Source organism: Manis javanica, chromosome 13, assembly GCF_040802235.1.
Source record: "Manis javanica isolate MJ-LG chromosome 13, MJ_LKY, whole genome shotgun sequence".
In the NCBI taxonomy this organism is placed as follows: Eukaryota; Metazoa; Chordata; class Mammalia; order Pholidota; family Manidae; genus Manis; species Manis javanica.
The window spans coordinates 46,272,294-46,293,759 of record NC_133168.1 but is presented as its reverse complement, the minus strand read 5'-3'; the positions used below and the strand labels follow the sequence as shown (position 1 = coordinate 46,293,759).

Genomic DNA, 21,466 nt, shown 5'->3' with positions numbered 1-21,466 from the left:
CCATCGGACTGTCATCTGTGAAGGAAATTTAATTCTTCCCCCCGAGGAATGGAGAAGAAAAAAAGAGGGAGAGAGGAGACAGCAAAGGCTCGCCAACCTTGGACACTCTCCCAGGCATCCTGGGCCTTGCCTAGGCTGCTTTGAAAAGGAAAAATGTACTCAAAACAAAGTTATCATTTACTGAGTCTCTGGAAATTAATACTTGTCTCTTAAAAAAGAAAGAAGCTTACAAAGGGCATAAGCTTAGGGTTCCTTTGATAGAATTGCCCAAGTCACCGACCAGAGGATGCTGGTCCCCTCCACCTCACTGCAAGGCTCTCTGGCACCACACAAGACCCAGAGGGCTGACCCCGGGCTCCTATCTGCACGAGACACAGCCCTTTGGGGGCCAGGTGCAGGCACACACAAGTGAAAGCCTGCCTTATCTCCACTCTCCGCTTCCTATCTCCCTATGGATAAACAAGGGCTCCAGCCCTGCTATCAGGCCAGTTCCCCCTTCACACGTGCACATTTAACTGCACACTGGAGTCTGCATTCCTTCCCCAAGTGCAGCTTCCTCTGAAGTAAACGGCAAGCTTTGCCTCAGGGAGAATGGTGCCATCAGGCTGAAGTAAGAGCCCTCCAGCAGTCTGTATTTTCTCCCAACTCACATATTTTTCACACTGACCATATATTCCATGACTGGAAATCACTCTACGAGCTACAAAGAAATCAAGCAGCCCACGAAATAAGGCTTTGCTGACCCCAAAGGCAGCTGGATCAGCAGCTACAAAAGGAGTCACACTCTTTGCTTAGTAATGCATCCAAAAGAGGCCATCAGCCTGCTCAGAGATGCGAGAACTTGAGAGGATTTTAAAACTGACAGGAAGTAAATCCACCTTTTATGCTTCCCTGTTGGGCCCAACAGCCTGTTCACATGCATGTCTTCACTGGAAGCTTAGAAATCAAATGAGTTTCTTGGGCAATACCCTGGACAATTCAACTCCTTCCCCTGACAAACCTGCCTGACGAGTTTAGCTTTAGGCTCTGGGTTTTCTCTTCCTTTATAAAAGTTTTTTCAAAATGCATTTGTATGCATAGTCTCAGTGGATTCTCAGTCCAAGGGAGACAGCTAAGGACACATTATTATTATTATTTGTATGTTAACAGTGAGAAATAGGCACAGATGAACACAGCGTTGTCCTGATGGGACCCTGGAACCCCAGGTCCTTTGTTCTTGCCATTGTTCCACAAGGGTGTTGCAATTATGGCTTCACATCTGAACGACCCTGTGCCGTCTGACATTGAGCTAAGCCATCTGTGACAGTGGTTGTCTCCAAGGCAAGGAGCTGGGCAGCTGAGAGATCTGCTGGGAGGGAAAAAAGGGGAGAGAGAAACTGTTCACTGGGCATACCCTTTTGAACTGTTTTGAATTTTTAAACCACGTTATTGCCTATTCAAAAAGCTTACATTAAAAATCTTAAAAAGGATTACAGCACTTTATAGAGGAAGCATGAAAAACGATGGCTGTAGAACTTTATAAGAGGAAATATGGATACTTAAATGAAAATGGTTAAGGCATAAAAAGAAGTAATATATGCTAAAGGAGAAAAATTTTCAATTCCTTTCAGATTGACCATATTACCCCTCCCCTACATCCCTACCATTCAACCTCACTAGTACTTCACCCAGACTCTAGTATATTGAAAGTGATATAGTCTTGTTTTTTTATTTTTTTTAAGTATGAGAGTTTGGGATCCAGAAAAGTATGATTTTTTAATAATTTAACAAAAGTCAGATGAAACAAAGACAACATATATAGCCTTTCAGCCTAAGAAATACACATTGCACCGTCTCTGTGTCCAAGGTGGTTGGGATACATCGGGCATGCAGCAAGTGTTGAAGCAGGCTGGGAACAGGGAGGAAAGGATGGGCTGTAAGGATTCCATCTGCCCTCCCTCTCTTCCACTTCACTGAAGGGTTTTTAAAAGGCCAGCAGAATATGGTGACCAAAATAAAAAAGGGCTAGATGCTCTTGGTAGGCTACTTCAAGGAGATGTGAGAGACAGGTTCCAGGGTTCTGAAGCACCTTCTTCCAGGGGACACTCCACATCTTAGACACAGAACAATGGACCCCCAAGTAAAGTTCTGAAATAAGTGTTGGAATCACAAATGTTTTTTTATTTATGACAGAGTCCTTGGGGTTGATCAGTAAAATATCCTTTATTTTATATTGTTAGGATTTCATAATCATGACACTTCAACAGCTCATTTGTCTTGGTCTAGAGAAACAGCTCTCGGAGACAGGGTTTGTTTGTCCCTAGAAATAAGGACAAACACAAGCTGGCAACCCACGATCTCTACTTTCATCAGCTTGTTCTTCTGCAGGCCCACACTGCTAGCACTGCAATGAGCAAAATCAATAAAATATTATCTCCTTCATTGCAGGAGGCCAACTTGAGGCTGTTTTTTGGCTCTGGAGCCATTATCTGTCAATCAGGGTCAGGGAGGTTTCTGTTGTGTTTATCCAGAAAATCTCTTACACAGTGTAAATGGGAAGTTAAGAAGTCTTTAAGATGAAGAAACTGAGACTGAGGTGGGAAGGCTTTGCTTCAGGCAGCCTTAGGAGTGTGCCTCACCCAACTCAGAGGTCATTAACTGAAACACAGAACCAAGAGATAAACAGACTTTAATGCAGTGGTAAAGCCACAGACCTCAGAAACCCTCTGTCCAGGAAGTCAAGCATGTTAACCATGGGGCACCATTTTGTAAGAAGCTAAAACTTCCTTAATAGCCTTGACATTATCTTAAGGAAACTTCTCCCAGACTCCATCCAGTCCACACTCTGTAGCACAGCATGTTAAGTCTGGCCCTCATTTCTTCTCCAGCTTCTCTTCATTTCTTCTCTTCATTCAACACATTGAGCTCCAGGCACAGGAATTTTGAATTGTTTCTCCAATGTGCTTTTCCAGATACTGATCCTTCCACCCGGAATGCCCTTCCCACCCTCACACTTCACAGCACTGGCCACTTCCACTCTTTCTTCAGGAGTCTCTTAGATGTCATCCTCTCCCATCCGTTTTAAAATGTTCATTTTGATTGTTCAGGTACAGTGAGACCAAACAATCAGAAGACAAAATTGCCTTTGAAAACAGTTTGTTCCTTGAAGTTCCCAAGGGAAGAGGACATGCCTTTGCCATGCAGGGCTACACAGAGTTGGTCAGGAGGCATAGGGGAGCAAGGTGATACTGTGTGCCAGGGCCTTTATGGGGGTTGCCGTAGGAAGGAACAGGCAAGGCCTGGCAAGCAGACTTGGGGTTGGCTAGTTTGAAGTTCCAGTGGGCTCTGGGGTGTCTGGCCCTGAAGTGGTTAGGGGGATAGTGGCCCAGTGCCTAAGAGCTAGAGAGAGGAGATAGTGGAGTATATAGTCCCTGGACTGCATAGTTTGCATATGAAAGGTATATTTGCAGGCCAGTCCTCTACTCCCTTTAGAAATTGGCTGACCCTGTAAGGAGCCATCTCTCCAGGTTTTCTCCTGAAAACCAAAATATCAGAAATGCATGATTTATACACCCTACCACAGAAGTGGTTAAGAGCTCCTCTCACGCTCATCCTGGGCTTGCCCTCTGGAAAGACTGACCACTGTTTTATTGACCACTTACCTCTCTGTCAACCTTGCCCACCCCAGCACCTGATCTATACACTGCATTAAGGACAGGCTGTATTTTATTCATTGTTGAGAATGACAGCCAGGTTCACGGAGACCAATTTGATAGGCATCAACGTTCAGCTTCGGGTTCTGATACACAGCTCTTGGTTCTGACATCACTGGCTGTAGGGTTGAGTATCCTGAACCATTTACTGCCAGGAGAGAAATGTCATGTCTTCACCAGAAGCCTTATTCATCACATAGCCCTGGTTTTCCCCTTCTTCTTTCCTTAGGAACCCACTTAGCATCATGAAAGATCCTCTCTTCAGGTTGAGAAAGCCAGAGTGAAGGCAAAAATGAAGTTCTATTGTGTTCAGGCTCTTGATGTGTTTCTCCATAACTAAGAAAGAAAAAAGCTGACAAAAGCAGAATCAAAAAAATAAATTTTTATTAATTTATTTTGCTATAAAAGATAAGGGTGTTTGCTGAATTAAATGTCAAGGGACCTTATGACATTTCCTGGCAGAATTTATGCATGAAGCTTTCAACCAGTCAGTTTAATCCAAATTAGTAGGAGCTTCAGAAAAGGCTTTTCGACTGTCCACAGCTGGAAAGAGGTTTTGTCATGAACTCTGCCAAATGCATAAGGACACATAAAAAGGGGGTAAGGGAAAAATTGGGATTTTTGGCCTAACATTTTTTAATAAATGAAAAACCCCCCAATTTAATTAAAATTTTCCCCATATTCTGACCTACTCTGTAATTTTCATGTTGCTGCCCAAAAGCTATTATATACTTACTTAAATAAGAAAGGAAGGGGAAATATTTTTAATTTTAAAGAAGGCAAAGAGAAAAAATACTCTTCTGAGTTTTTCTTTTTCCACATCCTGAGTCCAAACATTGGTGGCCTGGGTGTTTTTCTTTAGCAGGTTTTTCTTAGTGGTACTAACAGGTCATCAAGTTTACACCAACTCACACAACAAATGGAGTCAATCGACCAGCCCAGTTCAGGCAGGCACTAATCACCCAAGGCCAGTGCCGCTCTCTGCTGCCTCTGGCAGCACAACGGAGTAGTGTTACCTCCTTGGTAATTCAAGTACAAATCTCTTGTGAGAAACTTGGAGCTGCCTGATCCAGGCTCCTGAGCATTGGGTCATACCGATTCCATTTGCTGAACACATGTATCACGCAGGTGCACAGGGCATCTTAACTCTGTGCACAGGGCATCTTACAGGGATCTTTTGCTCCTCGCATATGCAATCACCGTCTAGCCCAACAGCCTGCTGTGCAGTTCGTGCCCATTCCACAGGCTTCTCACATTCAGGACCAAAACACATCCTCTTTCTGCCATTTGTGTTGTGCCATCCACAGAGCCACCCACCTGGAACCCTGGACATCACTCCTCACTCCGCATCCCTGTGTCCAGTCAGTTCCCAGGACCTGCTCATTTCACCTTCTAAATATTCTCCACTCAGCCCCTACAGCACTGCTCTTGTGATCCTTACATCCCTAACCTGGATGACTGCATCAACATTCGGACTAGCATTCTAGCTTCTCGCTCTCTCTCCATTCCAAACCACTACCAAAAAGGTGACAGTCAGACCGAGCCTGTTAACACCACCTTCCCACTGAAAATCCTGAGGTAGCTCCCCTTGGTCCCCCAGAGCAGGAAGAGGGTAGATAGAAGCCTTCTAGCCATATTCTCCAGTCTTACTTTGTTGATTCTCAGTTCACTCTTCACACTTCTGAGATTCTGAAAGACATGTAGTTCTGCTACACACCAGGCTCTTTGTAGGCCTCTGAATCAACCAATCATCAACAAGCAAGCATTAGAACACGTGTAACAAGTAGAGTAACACATACAACTTGTATAGGGAACAGAGGTTACCATTAAAATAAGGAAGAACACATTTTTTTCAACATGTTTTGGGATATGGAGGAAAATGTAAAGAAAAGTAAATTAAATATATCAGCTAGAATGTTGACTTTCTTGCTTCAACATCAACAATAAAGCATACTAGGTAGAGTCCTTTAGGACCACATTGCCACAGCTGCCTCTTTGGTGCTGTTTTGGAAAATCTTCCCAGCTTGAGACTCAAGCTATTAGCTATTAATCATCAATTGTCTCTGAGTTGATATCCACACCAATTAAAAGACTTTGGTGCCTTGCCAAAGACAAAACACTGCAGTACTCACAGCTAACTTGAAGCAATGTATTGAGCCTTTCTGAGGGGGCTTGGTAAAGGACTGCCAGAGAAAACACAGAATGCAGAGAAAATTTCCAAAGCTCAAAAATTCCAGCTGCCTGTGGATGGTAAGGGAGCATGGGAAGTCTATCCAATACCTTGACTATCAGCCCATGGTTGAGCGGCTTTTGCAATAAAAGGCATAATACCATTATCATACCAAATGGTCCTGAAAGCCAAATACTTGACCCAGATTAGTTTCAAGGGCCAAAGTGGTGTGCCTGGAGTCAACTGATCAGACTGGAACAGCAACACTGTAACCTGAGAAACTGTCAAAGCAGTGACACACAGTGTCTGAGTGGGAGCAAAGACCTGAAGTGATCAATCTGCCAGAAGCAAGCTGGGCCACACCCCATGCAATGTGGTCTCCTTCACCACAAGGCAACCAGGTCAGCTTTTGGCGAGAGTCCCAGGTTTAGAACCAAATGGCAGTCAGCACCAGAAACCCAGTCCTTTACATTATGTCCTGTCTATGGATAAATGTACTGCCACGTCTGGGACAATGGATCCAGGCAACAGTGACGACAACCTGGGTGGTGCCAGCTCAATCAGCAGCTTTATTCTTCTAGTTGGGCACATCAGACAATGACCCAGACAGTTCCGTCAGCAGCCACAATCTGTTTCCACCGTCTGTAACCACTAAGAATGGGTGTCTTCAATCTGCCAATCTGTAGTTTTCCAAGTGACAGACCAAACCATAGGTCATTAGCAATACCCTGAGAGTCAGTAAAAGTATAACAAGGTTCAGCAAGGAAGGTATTAGCTGGAATTATGAAAATGGCTTTTGAGTTCAGCCCATTGACCAGGCCAACCACATCCACTTTCAGTTCTGTATACCTGGTGCTGAGATCGGGCAGCTTTAGCAGCCCACTGAACACCACTGGGTTTTAGTTTAGCCAACCCATCAGTGAAGGAGGCAGCAGGCATTTAGAGCAATCTTCTAAATACAACCCAAATGTATTCTTAAACCTCTGAAATGTAACCTTCAGAAATCCAGGGTTCCACTGAGTCCATCCCTTTGTTTCAGGCAATGAATGAGGGATAAAGTTTTCCCCAGACAGCTGCCTGTTTTTCATGTAATCCAAGATGCAATGGGGTTAAGCCAGCTAAATTCTTAGATATACCAATTCCATCCAACAAGCGAGGCTTTCTGGACTCTTCTCACCGTGGTAGTCCTGAGTGTTTGATCCACCCTACAAGGGAAGTATCAGGTCAGATGGCTCAAGTGTTCAATTTTGACAAGGGTCCAGTAGTTTGCTAATAGTTGCTTTTCAGAAGGGGTTGGGGGTAGGGGAGGTAGAGGCACTCTTTCTTTCAGTGGGGCTTACACATCCCCAAAAAGACAGTCTAGGCCACAGTGGGTCAGCAATTCCTCGGAAACACAGAAATGCAAGACATCCGTGGAGAATTGTCTCCCAACAGGTGTAAATTGTAGAAAAATGAAATAATGCCGAAACATTTTACTTGTTGTGCTGGAAGCACTCAGACTTGTGGTGAGATACTCCAGGCTATGATTTATAAACAAATAAATATTAAGGCATTTTTACAGGTTTCTAAAGCTCACCAATACCAGCTCTGACCATCTTGATCCACTTCACAAACTTATGACACATTAGATGAAATAATTGGGCAATCTATCAAAGCCCAACTCGAATACCATTTCAATTTTCAATTTTAATTTTCTCCTCCGTACAATTCCCCCTTTTTTTATTTAACTAACTTCACACATAAGCCCAGCTAATCTTTACTGCTGGATGTTAGACAAAACAGAGTTCTTCCGATAAGCCCTCAGGGGAACCAGAAAAGCTTGATTAAAGGAGAGAATTTAAAATCATAGAGGTCAAAGCTGATTCCTTTTTAGGCAATTCACTTTGGCATCACTGCAGTGTGATTATCTCAGGAAGAACATTTAAATTCTAGAACAAAAAATATACTAAGCACATCCTAAAATCCTAAGAAATAGGGCAAGCAGTTACATAAAGTGAAACTGGCTTATCTTAAGCCCCATTCATCTATTAAGCCCCATTTTGTTCCATGACCTAGGCTTCTTAAGAAACGGCATGACAATTTAGCTTCCATCCCTCTAAGAGCCTGTCTACAATGGCTTATGAAGGAAGGGGTAAGAGCCAAATTCCAGGTTGGTCTCAGTTGTGTCTAAATGTCAATTTGCTTATCCCACACAGTGAAACATATGAACATCCTGAGGCAGACCTCTTTTAAGGGACAGGGTCAGGTTCCCTAGCAAGTTCTTTCATCCCGAAGGATAGACAAGAATGTGCTGTCTCTATGATTCTATGGCTAGATAGGATCACAGATATGTTTATCATTCCATTACAATTCTTCACACTCTAGACTTTATGTTCTCAAACCACTCTGTTTTAGAGAAGATCTCAATGTTTTAGTAAAGTACAAACATCATCAGTGTAGTGTTATTGTGTTCATGTGCATGTTCTGGATTAAGGCACTTTTTTTGTTTGGATTACAAACCACATTACTTGATAAATATCTGAGAAAAATGGCAGTGGGTGAGTTGCAAATGAAAGTAGACTTTACTTATTCTATGAATACAATCCTTCTAAGAAAAAAGATTCTTACAAATGTTTAGTTTTCTAAATAACTTTATAATGGAGCAAAACCATACTCTTGTAAAAAGAGCCAAGGTCCTTATTCTGGTGTAATTTATTCCCCTTTGGTCAAACAGGAAAATCAACAATAAGGTCATCAATTTTCTAAGCCACACCCACCTCCATTTCCACCCCTATGCTCCATTAATGAAATTATTTATTGATGCCCTGCTTTATCTACAAATAGCTTTGTTTTCTTTTTTCTGTTAGAACCATTAACATCAGCTTAGTTCCACTGTGCTTTTTCAAGGGAGATTTATTAAAATGATGTAGAAAGTTCATTTCCCAAAAAAAGTCACCTTCAATTTTCAACACATAAACATTACATTCTATTTCATATCACTTTGGATTAGCAGTACTTGATAATACTTCCAGCAGAGGATGTCAGCAATTCTTCTAACCCCAAACAACTAAGGCCTTTGATTCAAGAGCCAGACAGATTTGCTTATACTGGCATCTAGATAACACAACCTTAACATCTAATTTCTAATATTAAAAAAAGTAAAATCATTGCTTCTTTAACTTAATTACAAAAAGAGCATAAAGCATATTACATAAAAAGCTATTTCTGTATCTCCAATTTTCAAGGCACATTTTTCATCCAATAATATAAACACATTCACTACAGCGCATCTGGCATGTTCACTCATATCTACTTTCCCCTACCACACTTGAAATAAGGTTCTGTTAGTTGTAATCATCACTCTTCTTAAACATGCAGGGAAAGTCAAATTTTTCTCCATAAGGAAATGGTGGTAACACAGACTTACCTCCCAGGATTTAAATAGCTTAAAATGTTTTATTTGTTCAATCTTTGTATTTAAAGAATTAGTCATAAGGAAGTTAGTGGTGAGCTACCCCAACATGGGTCACTCTGGGCAGGAAGTGGCTGAGAAATTAAAATTTTTTAGAACTGCTGGCCACTTTGCCTAAATACACCAAAGACCACCTACTCTACTATTCCCTCCCAGCTATCACAGCAAAAAAATATCCCACCAGAATGCCTAGGAAGGAGGTTACTTCTGATGCAATACCAGCAAAATAACTATCCAGACTTTATGGATATTTAATATATGCCTAAAACAAAATGATAGATTTTGTCATATTATAAACATTTAAGACACCAGCCAAGGGATCATCCAGGGTCCACTCACAGATTATACTGTTAATTCATACTATAGGGCCATCCAAAATGCAGGCATTCCACTAGATAATATTCCTCCTGGAACATGTATGAGGAACATACATAAAACTAAAGCAAACCTGGAAATGATCTGCTAAAACTTTATGCAGAAAGTACTACGATCCTGATGCCAGAAATTAAAGTCTCTTTTTTTAAATTAAGAGGATTTGAGACTTCTGTGCTAAAATCGAAATTGGCTTAAAGTGTTCAGGTTTCTTTTTCACATCTGAGTACCAACTTTAAAATATCCAAACAAACTGACACTCTCGGCCTAGTGACATTTCAGGAATGAGAGACTGAACTTACCAGTAAATATGAAATACGCTTCAAAATAATGAAGAAAAATTAAAGATTAGAAGACCTCAATTAGTGGTAATAATAAATAATTAGAACTTATTTTTAATGTTGGATAATTTTTAAGGGCAAAGTGATTAAAATTAATGTTGTAACTTTCCCAGAACTCTTCGGACTACCTTTTGTGACAACGAAAAAGTGGGGCAAGGCTAAAATCTCAAATTCCAAATTTAGTCAGCTACAAAGTTCCAAATTCACCCCCATATAACCTCAAAAAAATTTAAATAAGATGGTTTATGACGGAAATACTGAAAATAAATCATCCTTGAATACTTGTAGATTTTCCCCCAGAGTACCACAAATCACATCCAGAAACCCAAACAAAACAATCACTGAAACATTTGAGACCTACAGCCGAAATTCAGAGATGTAGGACATAAAGAGGGGAGAAAACTAAGCAGATGGTTGGTTCCCTCTCAGCTCGGGCAGCACTGGTCTTTGGAGATCCTAAGCCATGCACATCACATGGTGAGTCTATAAAAGCCAGCTGCAACACAAAAATAATAATAATAGCATAAATAAAAATAGGCTCTGGTCAGAGGGAGAGGATTCGTTTACTTCCACCCTGCTGAGGTCTGTCTAACCGCTGAAAGCAAGAAAGCTATTAACATCCTGAACTAATGGGTAAACTGGTTTTCTGACAAGAGACATTTTCATGATGGACACAGAGTAGACTTGGCAAAGCTCCTTCAAGAAAAATATAGTTCCTATTTCAAAGAGCTCTGATTAGGCTTAATACCATTAAGGAACCATCAAGGATTTGTGTTGTTACTTGCTAAACCAAAACTTGTGGGTAGTTAACTTGACCAACAGTCAAGGTTTAGGAATGCGGGAGCCAATCCAGGACGCAGGCGAGCTCTAGGCATGGACAGGCCTCAGGGGGCCTCAGGGTCTTTGCAGGTTGGCAGGTCCTTGCTTTCTTATCATCACTGTTATCACTGTTATCACTTACTTATCTGGAATTCATAAATAAAAATTCAGTTATTTCATTGCATCCCCCAGGAAAAACACTGAATACTACATGAATTTAGGAAACCTCAGTGAGCTTTATTAGTGGCAGTATAAATCAATTACAATCAAAAACCAAATTAAAGAAATCTACTGAATGAATAAATTCCCAACCACGATTCCCAACCTCCTAAACATACCCAGCTATTATCTGTTTAAAAAGACAATATTGGTTCCTTTGTAAATTAATTATCAAAAATATAACTGTCTCAATTTCCATAATACTTGGAAGTACAAATATAAATTAAATAAGGTTCAAAAGACCACATACAACAAAACAGTCTATAAAACAAAGCTAACTGTAAAAGAATTGCTTGATTTACTTGGCAGCATTTATTTTGTTACATAAAATTATTTAAAACAGTATATGTTTTCTTTATCATACATGAAAGGTCACATCCAGATGTATTTTCTATCATATCCTTATTCCTTCTCCATTGTCAAAATCTTAATTTTCACTCCTGGCTAGATTTCTCTTCCTTGGCAATTCTTTTTGTTACCCCACTGAAATACTTCTCACGGAAGGAATTATGACCTTGGTATGGCAGAAAGTAATCATTTAGCAGATGTGAATACTGGTCCCGGTTCTGGTTGTTGGAAAATAGAGAAAATAAAGATGTTTGAGTTATTTCTTCAGTTAGTTTGCAATCAAAAGACCAGTCATTTACCATAAGCAAAATCTCACCCTCTGGTGCATTTTTTTTCTTATTATCTGAATTAGAAATATACCACTGCTTTATATCTGTATCATGTTTGATATCTAAAGTGTTTTCACCAGCTTCACCTCATCTGACCCACACGACAATCCTCTGCAGAGAGGACAAATACTTTACTGGGAAGATACAGACCCAGAGAGGGCAAAAAGAAATACCCCAGGCAGCACAAGTGAAGACAACAAGTGCGTCTCCTCATCCCTAGTTCAGCACAAACTGAGATCACCACTGACCATGAGAATTATCAAACCAGGAAGCGTCTACTCCAAAGATAAAGGGCACCAAAGCACTGCATGCAGGTGACATCTACAGCTACAAAACTGTGGGTATATCCACACGCAGCTGATGAAATAAACTGTTCCAGCAACTTTAACCACAGCAGATGAAGATACAGGCTAAACAAGTGATTTCCACACTTTTAGATTTCAGAGACAGGTAAGGAATAGTGCTCAGACTGACGTTTGGACATTAGATATGTATATCAATCTGGATTAAAATATTTTAATTTCAGCTTAGTAAATTGAGGGATAAGAAAACTGACATAAAGCACTGAAACATCCATCAGCTTCTCATCTAATTTCACCAGATGTTTCAAACCATAAAAACAAAATCTAATTAGAAATAAAATCTAATTTCCCATGTACTTCCATAAATTCATATGCAATTCCATTTGGATTAATGTGTTTTGAGAATAGGTGTGGAAACACACTTAGAAAAGATGCAGCCTAACTTTTTATCCTGGTTTCATTACCAAAATGGCAACTACAAATATATCTGGAATTTAACAATCCTCAAAATATTTTTTATCTTTCCTTATTCCTGTATGAGATGAGCATCTTCATCTTTTCCCTCCTATCTACCATTAATAAAAGCCTAGGTTTAGCCAAAATACAACTGTTGGCTGATTTGTTTATTCAGACACTATTTTGTCACAGAGCATTTTTCAAAAATCACACAAAAAACAAATTATCAAACATGCCCACTACTTTGATTCTCTCTTTCTCTCTCACACAAATAAGTTTGTTACCTAAATTTTATGACAGTAAGTATATTAAAGTTCCAAATTCCCTCAAAAGCATGAAAACATGCTAATGGGGATATATAACTCCCAGAAGATAAAAGATAAACTTTACCGAGTTAACTTGTAGATATACAACTAAGGAATACCAAACAAAAGGTAAGTAATATTTACCTAGTATTTATTATGGACCAAAAACTATACTAAACACTTATATGCACCAGCTATTATAAACTCATCTGCTCTAAGAGATAAGCAGACCACCTACAGATGAGGAATTATTTAAGAGGAGAGACCCAAGGTAACACAGCTGATAAGTGACAGAGCAAGGATCCGAACACAGGTCTATTTAAACCTATAGACTATACTCTTAAGTACAACATAATGAGGTTTGCTTTAAAACAGCTAACCTTTTCCCCAACTCAAGAAGCAGGAGTATGACTCTGAGAATAAACAGGTGATGAACTAAGGCTTTCACGGCTGAGCTAGGTTATCCATGCAGAAAGGAACAGAATTGGATCAGAAGTACTATTAATTTAGTTCTAATAAGAGGATTACTTTCAATGACACGGAATTTTCATACCAGGAGGAAATATAAGGAGCCACGGGGATGCCTGAGGGATACCACAACCCAAGGAGTAGTTAACTTTAGAGGACTCGAGTCTGGTCCACATCTCAAGAATGTACCTGGACAGCAATAATACAGAACAATGTTCCAGCATTTAACCTTGGCTTATGCACTTCAACTTTTATCAAACATCTGACTGAAGAGTCATATGAAAGGAAGGGACATGCCATCATCTACTCCTCCAGGTGTGCAGATCCTGTCCTTGTATCAGATATGATGTCTAGAAAACTTCTCTACTTCTTGAACTAACATAATCCTGGCAAAAATGTCTTTACTTGGTTATATTTTAAAGCTACATACAGACGCTGACATCTCTCCTACTACTTTACTTCCCACAGCTTTCTGAATCCTTCTCCACCCAGTCATCAAAATCAGGAATGTGGACACAAAACTAAACTCAAAATTGATCGAAGATCTAAATGTTAAGACATGAAACAATAGGCAAAAATCTCTTGAATGAGCAATTTTTTCCTGGACACATCTCCTCAAGCAAGGGAAACAAAATAAAAAATGAACAAGTGGATTACATTAAAGAGTTTCTGTACAGCAAAGAACACCATCAGCAGAACAAAAACGGAACATACAGTATGGGAGAATATATTCGTAAACAATTTACCTGATAAGGAGTTAACTTCCAAAATATATAAAGAACTCACATGCCTCAACACCAAAAATACAAATAACCCAATTAAAAAATGGGTGGAAGATCTAAACAGACATTTTTCCAAAGAGGAAATACAGATGGCTAACAGGCACATGAAAAGATGGTCCACATCGCTAATTATGAGGGAAATGCAAATCAAAACCATAATGAGGTATCACCTCACACCAGTTAGGATGGTCACTATCCAAAAGACAATAATAAGCATTGACAAAGATGTGAAGAAAGGGGACCATCCAACACTGTTAGTGGGAATGTTAATTGGTACAGCCACTGTGGAAGGCAGCACGGAGGTCCCTCAAAAAACTAAAAACAGGAATAGCATATGACCCACTAATCCCACTTCTAGAATTTACCTGAAGAAAACAAAATCCCTGATTTGAAAAGATATATGCACCCCTAATGTTTGTTGCTGCCTTATTTACAATAGCCAAGATATGGAAGCAATCTAAGTGTCCATCAAGCGATGAATGGATAAAGAAGTGGTACATATAAACAATGGATTATTATCCAGCCATAAAAAAGGAAGAAATCCTCCTATTTGCAACAACATGGATGGACCTAGAGGGTACTGTGCTAAGTGAAATAAGTCAGGCAGAAAAAGACAAATACCATAAGACTTTACTTACTTGTGGAATATCAAAACAAAACAAAACAGAATGAACAAAATAGCAGAAGACTCACAGATACTGAGAAGGACTGGTGGTTACCATGGGGAAGGGACTGGAGTGAGAGGGTGAGGGGGATAAAGGGGCACAAAAATTCTCAGTCATAATATAAGTTGGTCACAGGGATAGGAGTACAGCATGGAGAATATAGCCAGTGATTCTGTAACATCTTCCTGTGTTGAGAGATGGTAAACGCACTAGCTGGGGTGAGGATTTAATAATGTGGCTAACTGTTTAACCACTGTGTTGTATTATTGAAACCAATATAAGATTGTGTATCAATGGTACTTTTAACAAAAAAAAATCAGGAACCTGGGTCATATTCCTCTCCCTCTTCTTCTGACATTTAATCAGTCCTAAAATCTTAGACTCTGCATCCTAAATATCTAAAACACCCTTCTCTTCACCCTTAACTCCAGTACTAGTTTAAGTCTTCCTCATCGCTCCTTGTTTTCTCCCTAAACAACTAATTGCTCTGCCTTCAGTGGCTACCTCTTCAGTCTCTTCTCCATACTGAGACCAAACTCATTTTATTAAAATGCAAATCTAGTAGATCATCATTCCTGACTAAAATCCAAATGGGTTCAAGCTTTCCCCAATTCTGAGGCTTTTCCCTTAGCGTGTGGAGTTAGAGTCCATTGCACCTCTTCTTGCTGAATGTCCTCTCACTTTCCTCTCCTATGTAAGAGGGATCAGAACACAGTCAGGCAATGAGGTTCTTCCCAGCTCGCCCTCTGTCATCTTTTCTTCCTGTGACTCCTCTAGGCCATGCAAGAGCACCTCTGTATTGAAAAGTACTGTGGCCTACTTCAGGGAATGTCCTGGAGCTGCAGTGGTGAGGAGGAGAAGATGGGGCAGAAATGTGGGATTCCAGAGTGCAAGCTCAGAAGGTACAGTCACAGTAAGGCAGCCAAGAACAGGCTGGCAACTCTCTCAGGCTCAGCTGCTGGCGTGCCTACCCCACCTAAGCTGCCAAGTCTGCAGCTCACCAGGGGAAGCAGGCGACAAAAGCAGAAGTCCAGTGGAAGACAAGTTCTCTCTTTCATTTATGAGGAAACCAACAAAATAGCTTGTCTTTGGCTGGAAGGACACAGATAGGGCAAACAGGTGACAAAGAAAAGAGAACATAAAGATCAGAGAGACTGGTAATGAACAGAAGGTACTAATTACAGTAATGATTAAAGTAATGATTAAAACCTATGCTAATTAATGGTTATCAGGAAACTATGTTACTACCTATGACATTCTTCATCTGAATCATTTACCTCAAGATTCCCTCAGAATAAAGTAAAAGCAAAATAAGCCTCTAACAGACTATGTGTTCAGGACTACAGAGACTTAGAGGCAGAGAAATACATGCTACTGGAAAGTTGGGAAAGACTAGTAACCTTAGAAATGCAACCTCCGTAGGGAGGTTCCTATTTTCTTTATCTCTCAGGAGGAGAGAAGAATCAATGTGATGTATATATTTGGGTCCTATGCTGGACCCAACAAGACTGACTGCCCTGATTATGAAATAAGATGCGCATAACACACACTCCTGGAGAACCCAAAAGCTCCAGACCCCTCGCGCAGCCAGGGTTCTGGCAGAGCCATTCCACTACCGGGAGGCCTAAGTGCTGCTTCAAGGGAAATCAGGCCCTCCAGAGAGTCTGGCTACCATTTTCATCTGAGTGGCAAAGTTACAGTTTATAAAATGTTCCACATAAGGCAGTCAGTATATTTTTGGTCCACCACACATTTATCACATCCATATCATGCATATAAATATCATATACCTGTGAACAATACACAGTTAAAATATACCCTAGCCCATATAAAATATATTGTTGCCCTATTCAGAATTTATGTCACCTTGATGCTGAAGATAAGGACAAAGGATATTTCCTCTCTTTTCTTCTTTCCCCCTATCTTTAGCTCACCAGGGGTCACCTGAGATGATGATATTCAACTCTACAAACTTTCATCACCTTTCTATGACTCTTCTCTATTCACATTCTCTGCCCATTTCAACCAAGAATATATGCAGATTTTTTTTTTCAACCCAGTATCTCAAAAGCCAAAGTGTTTACTTAAAAGGAGAAGTGTCCTTAAGCAACACAACCCTTAATGTCCCTCTTTAACTCAAGCTTGTCCCAATGTTTGACTTCCGGTTTCTCTAACACTCCCACATCTATCACTATCAGTCATGAGTCATGATATCATCTATGTATCATAAAACCTGAGTTCTATCAATTTATAATTAGTAAGAAATAGTTCATAAAAATAATAACACAAATAACTAGGAAACACCAAGAACTATGGCGATGAAAGATTACATGCTACCTTACCCAAATTTCAAAACCACTGGTTAAATTTTGGAAGAAAGTGGTTAAGAAGATATGAATAAAATATTAAGATTGTAGATAACACTTTTATCATCATTTTTATAATCAGGAATTAAGAGTTTTGGTAGAAAAATCTATGCTAGCTACAGATGGCTACATAATGGAAATATACAGCTTTCAGACCTATCACTTAACCTTGTAAATCAAACAAAATTGTAAATATGACAAGAAATATACAAGTTCTAATCCAAGAAAATAACTAATGTATATTTAAAACTATGGGTTTTATCTAAGTCAATTATTTAATTTTCTGCATCCTCTCCTAAATTATTAGATGGCTACCTAAATTTTGCAGATAAGGGTTTAAATAATCTGCCACCAGGGTCACACAACTAGTAAGTAGCATTGCCTAAATTGTAACCTAGCTCAGACTTCAAAGGTTATGCTTTTCCCATCACATTTTTTTTTTAGTAGGAATTACATCAAGACAAGAGTGAAAGAGTTAACTTCCCACATGGTAGATTAATAGGTCATTCAAAATAGAGTCTGACATTTAGAGGACATTCCTCACTGAACAGCAACATTATGGTAGCACATATTTCAGATCTAAACTTCTAGACAGAACTTTAACCACTGTCCCACCCAGCCTATTTCCTGTCCTATCAGTACTGCTAATTCTAAACATAAACCACTTGAGGAATTCTAACACACTTGCCAAAGAAACCAAAGGAAGCCTAACAATTGGTAGTGTACTTTCATGTGCATACTGCCCTCTGCTGGCTAAGGAAGATAAATCCTTCTTTACAGTACTTCCGGATGAGGATAAAGATAGTTTAAAGCTGAATTGACCGTGCATCTGACAAAGCACTGTTTCCCTCACAGTTTGTGAGTCCTGATTGCTGTAAACATCTACTCACAGCACCAACGTGCCCAGGATAGTCATTTTTCTGTAAGAGGGAGCATTTTAGCATTTATCTAGACCATTTCATTTTTTAAAGAATGATGTGCAAATATACATATTCACCTTGGTAATTCTAAAGTGTATCACTGTCATGTATATCCAACCTAGAATTGCAAATTACTCTCTAGAAAAACAAGTACATAAATTAGACCTTGAATTAACATGAATAGGTTAATCCTTAATTATTTTTACAACTAACTCTATATAAAAAATAGAGTATCATGAACAAAAAAGACATTAAAAGGAAAATACTTCAGACACTTACAATTTAATGTATTTTAACCTAAAGGAGAACAAATTTTCACGAAAGAAACAAAACTGTATGTTCTGTGCTAACACCTGAAACTGGCACTTTTAAATGGAATGAAAGACACTCTGGATCATACTACGGGAACACATTCATGTCAGAATGTTTCTCAAAACTAAGCATTAAACTGCAGACTTTTAAGGGTGCTAGACTCTTCACTGAGAACTCCCTTAGATGAAATTATGCTTCTAATCACCGCCTTGTCTCAGAGATTTGCCATTCTTTACTATCATCTCCTTAAAGAGAGGAAGGTGTCATGATTATCCACAGTATGGCAATTCAGCCACTTTTTGGTTTGCTTCTTATGAAAAATGACGTCTAGTTATCACAGGATTAAAACATTTATGTTACACCAATTTTTGAAAAGTGATAGGGTAATTCAATTGTTTCCAATTCTAAAGGGCCTCAAATAATCACTGTATTCTTTTCATAATATTTATTGACTGGTGAGCAAAACAGTCCAGGTCTATGAACTCACAGAGCATATATACTAGTGAGAGCTAGACATTAGACAATATATACCCAAACATATACTTGCAAGCTGTGACTGAACACTGGAAAGAAAAGAGGCCCACAAGAATGCAAGGAGACACCTGGTCAGATGGGAAGAAAAGAATGGGCAAGAAAGATTTCCCCTAAAGAAGTAACATTTATCTGAGACCAAAAGGATGAATTAAACTAACTCATAAAAAGAGAGGGGAAAAAAACATTCTAGGGCACACAGTAAGAGAGGACACACAATGCGAGACCATGACAGAACATGTTCAGTTCATTCTGGGAACTGAAAGCAGGCCAGTGTGGCTAAGCTTGGTAAACAAAAGGAATGGTGGCACAAAATAAAATCGGACAGGCCAGGAACAGATCAAGCTGGCCTTGAAGGCTATGTAAAAGACTTCAGATTTTATTCTAAATCCACAGAAAATCAATGATGACTTTTAAGCATTGGAGTGTCATTATCTATTTACATTCTGAAAGATACTTTGGCTACAGTATAGAAAATGTAATGGCAGGAGAAACTGCAGAAGCAGGAAAACCAGACAGGAGATGACCGCAGTAGCACAGAACTCAGCATTGCACCATGTCCTCCAGGGGAAGTGTTAACAATGCGTACAATACAACAACCTCCACGCAATTATCTCAAGCCAGATTTCTGAAAATCCCTAACTCCTGTCTTCTTCACCCCAATTATCCAATGAGTCAAGTCCTGCCATGTCTACCTCCCCAAAGAACTCTCAATTCCATCACTTCCTCTACCATCTCCAATTCCACCTGTCTTAGTTTACAGCCTTACCATCTTTGCAGGACTACACCAGGCGCCTCTACTCTGGTATCATAAGTGTATCTTTCCACATCTCAAATTTGCCTGCATATTAAAGGCCAGGTGAACACCTTCAACACGAGGCATCCCTTTGGTGTTCCACTTCGTCTCCAACCATTCCTCCCCCAAATCGTATTTCAGTTGTGCTAAAATGTCTAAATGCACCACTCTCACACCTCATTTCCTCTAGTAGGTGCTCTCTGGTGTCCACAGAGCACTTTGCACAGAGCACTAAGAAACCAAACACATTACACTTCTCCCACTGTGTTAAGTTCTCTAAGGATAAGGGCTGTGCCATTTTAATCTGTTTAGCCTCATCACCTTACAGAAATGGTCCCATAAAGACATGCTGAGTGACAAAAGCCATGGCTTTCCCCTCAAGGAACATATAATCAAGTCAGGGAAAGAGAACATACAAAGATGTGAAAAGTACATGAATGTAAAAATCATTAAAACAGTTCTAATTTCTTATAGCACCTTTTCCAAAAATTCACCTGTCCTCAAGAGTTTAATATGTTTAGTCACTCTCAGCAAAAACTAACATCCTTCTTTATAGAGATAAAAGAAGTGATCAGGTACAAATTTCCTCAACTTTCTTGCCTTCACCCCATCCTCTGCTACGAACAGGATCCCCTGCTTAACTCCACAGCCTCATTGCTCACACCAGTCCCTTCCCACGTTCTGACCAAAGCCTAAGTTATTTCTCATTATGTCCCTTTACTACCCAGTTACTTTTATGGAATCCCCCAAACTTTGGTGAAAATACCTAATGATATTCAATTTATAAAATTACTGTTTAAAACAGTTTTCCCCTAGAAAGTCAGGGACTGAAGTGACAGAACTCTATAGCCATTCAGAAGAAAACCAAATGGCTTCTATTTAATTATAGGTCAGGTTTAAGTTGTTCTTTTACTTACTGACAGCTCCTGATAATGAGATAATGATTTCTTCTACCTCACTAGTATTAACCTTAAGCCATTTATATTCTCAAAGTGACGGTAGTTTATACAAAACAGCAGTTTCATTGCAAACACTTGAATACAAATGGCTTATGAAACTTATTCTATGATAAGTGCAAATGAATGATGCTGTCATCATAGTGAAAGCCACCAAACTGACTCCATCTGATTTTGTCAAGATAGACTTTTAGATTCACAAAACAAATTAAAGCTATGATAGACCTTATTAAATAAGGTGAGACAAAGAAGGCAAAGAGATAGAAGAGTCAAACAGTGGGTAGGTTTTCTCTGTTGTAATCAGCTAAGAGTGAACTGAAACGTAAATGACAGTTCTGAATATAATGGGCCTCGGTTCAGCTTCAGGGTAATTACCCATGTCCGGCTTTTGTTTAAAAATCCTGCTCCCCTTATCAAAGCTTCCCACTGTTCTACATCTGGTTCGGCACAGTAGCTATAGAAACCACTTGTGCTAAAGTTATACAACTATAAACAGCACTGGGCCATTCCCAAAGTAAGGACAAGCAGGTCAAAAGTCTGGCATCCAATACTATTAAGAGAAACCTCTAGCATTATTCTTAATGGGAACAAGGTAATGTTGGAAATCTTCATCCCTAAATTAGGTATTCATGTAATCTGTACTTTTAAAAGATATCATTACTCTTCAAGATGTTAAGTTACCTAACATCTATTAAAATATTTAAAAATATATTAAAATCTTATCTAAAGTTCTGAAAATGAATGACATTTAATGAATGAACTTTGACACCTGGCACTCAGCACATAATTTCTTTTTAACTGTAAAAAGACTATCATGGATACTCATGGTGTCCTGATGATAGAGAACTATGAGTATTTACTATATG

General features: G+C 39.5%; 1 protein-coding gene across 4 annotated transcripts in view; it reads right to left on the bottom strand.

The window, feature by feature from the left end:
- Nucleotides 1-1,112: 1,112 nt before the first annotated feature.
- The window catches only part of TRMT11 (tRNA methyltransferase 11 homolog), a 71,693-nt gene continuing 51,339 nt past the window's right edge, over nt 1,113-21,466 (bottom strand). For all 4 annotated transcript variants that reach the window (XM_036993819.2, XM_017676227.3, XM_036993826.2 and 1 more), the window contains one exon: nt 1,113-11,630. In XM_036993819.2, coding sequence (XP_036849714.1) covers nt 11,499-11,630 — 132 coding nt within the window. In that variant the 3' untranslated portion in view covers nt 1,113-11,498. The remainder of the gene's footprint in view (nt 11,631-21,466) is intronic.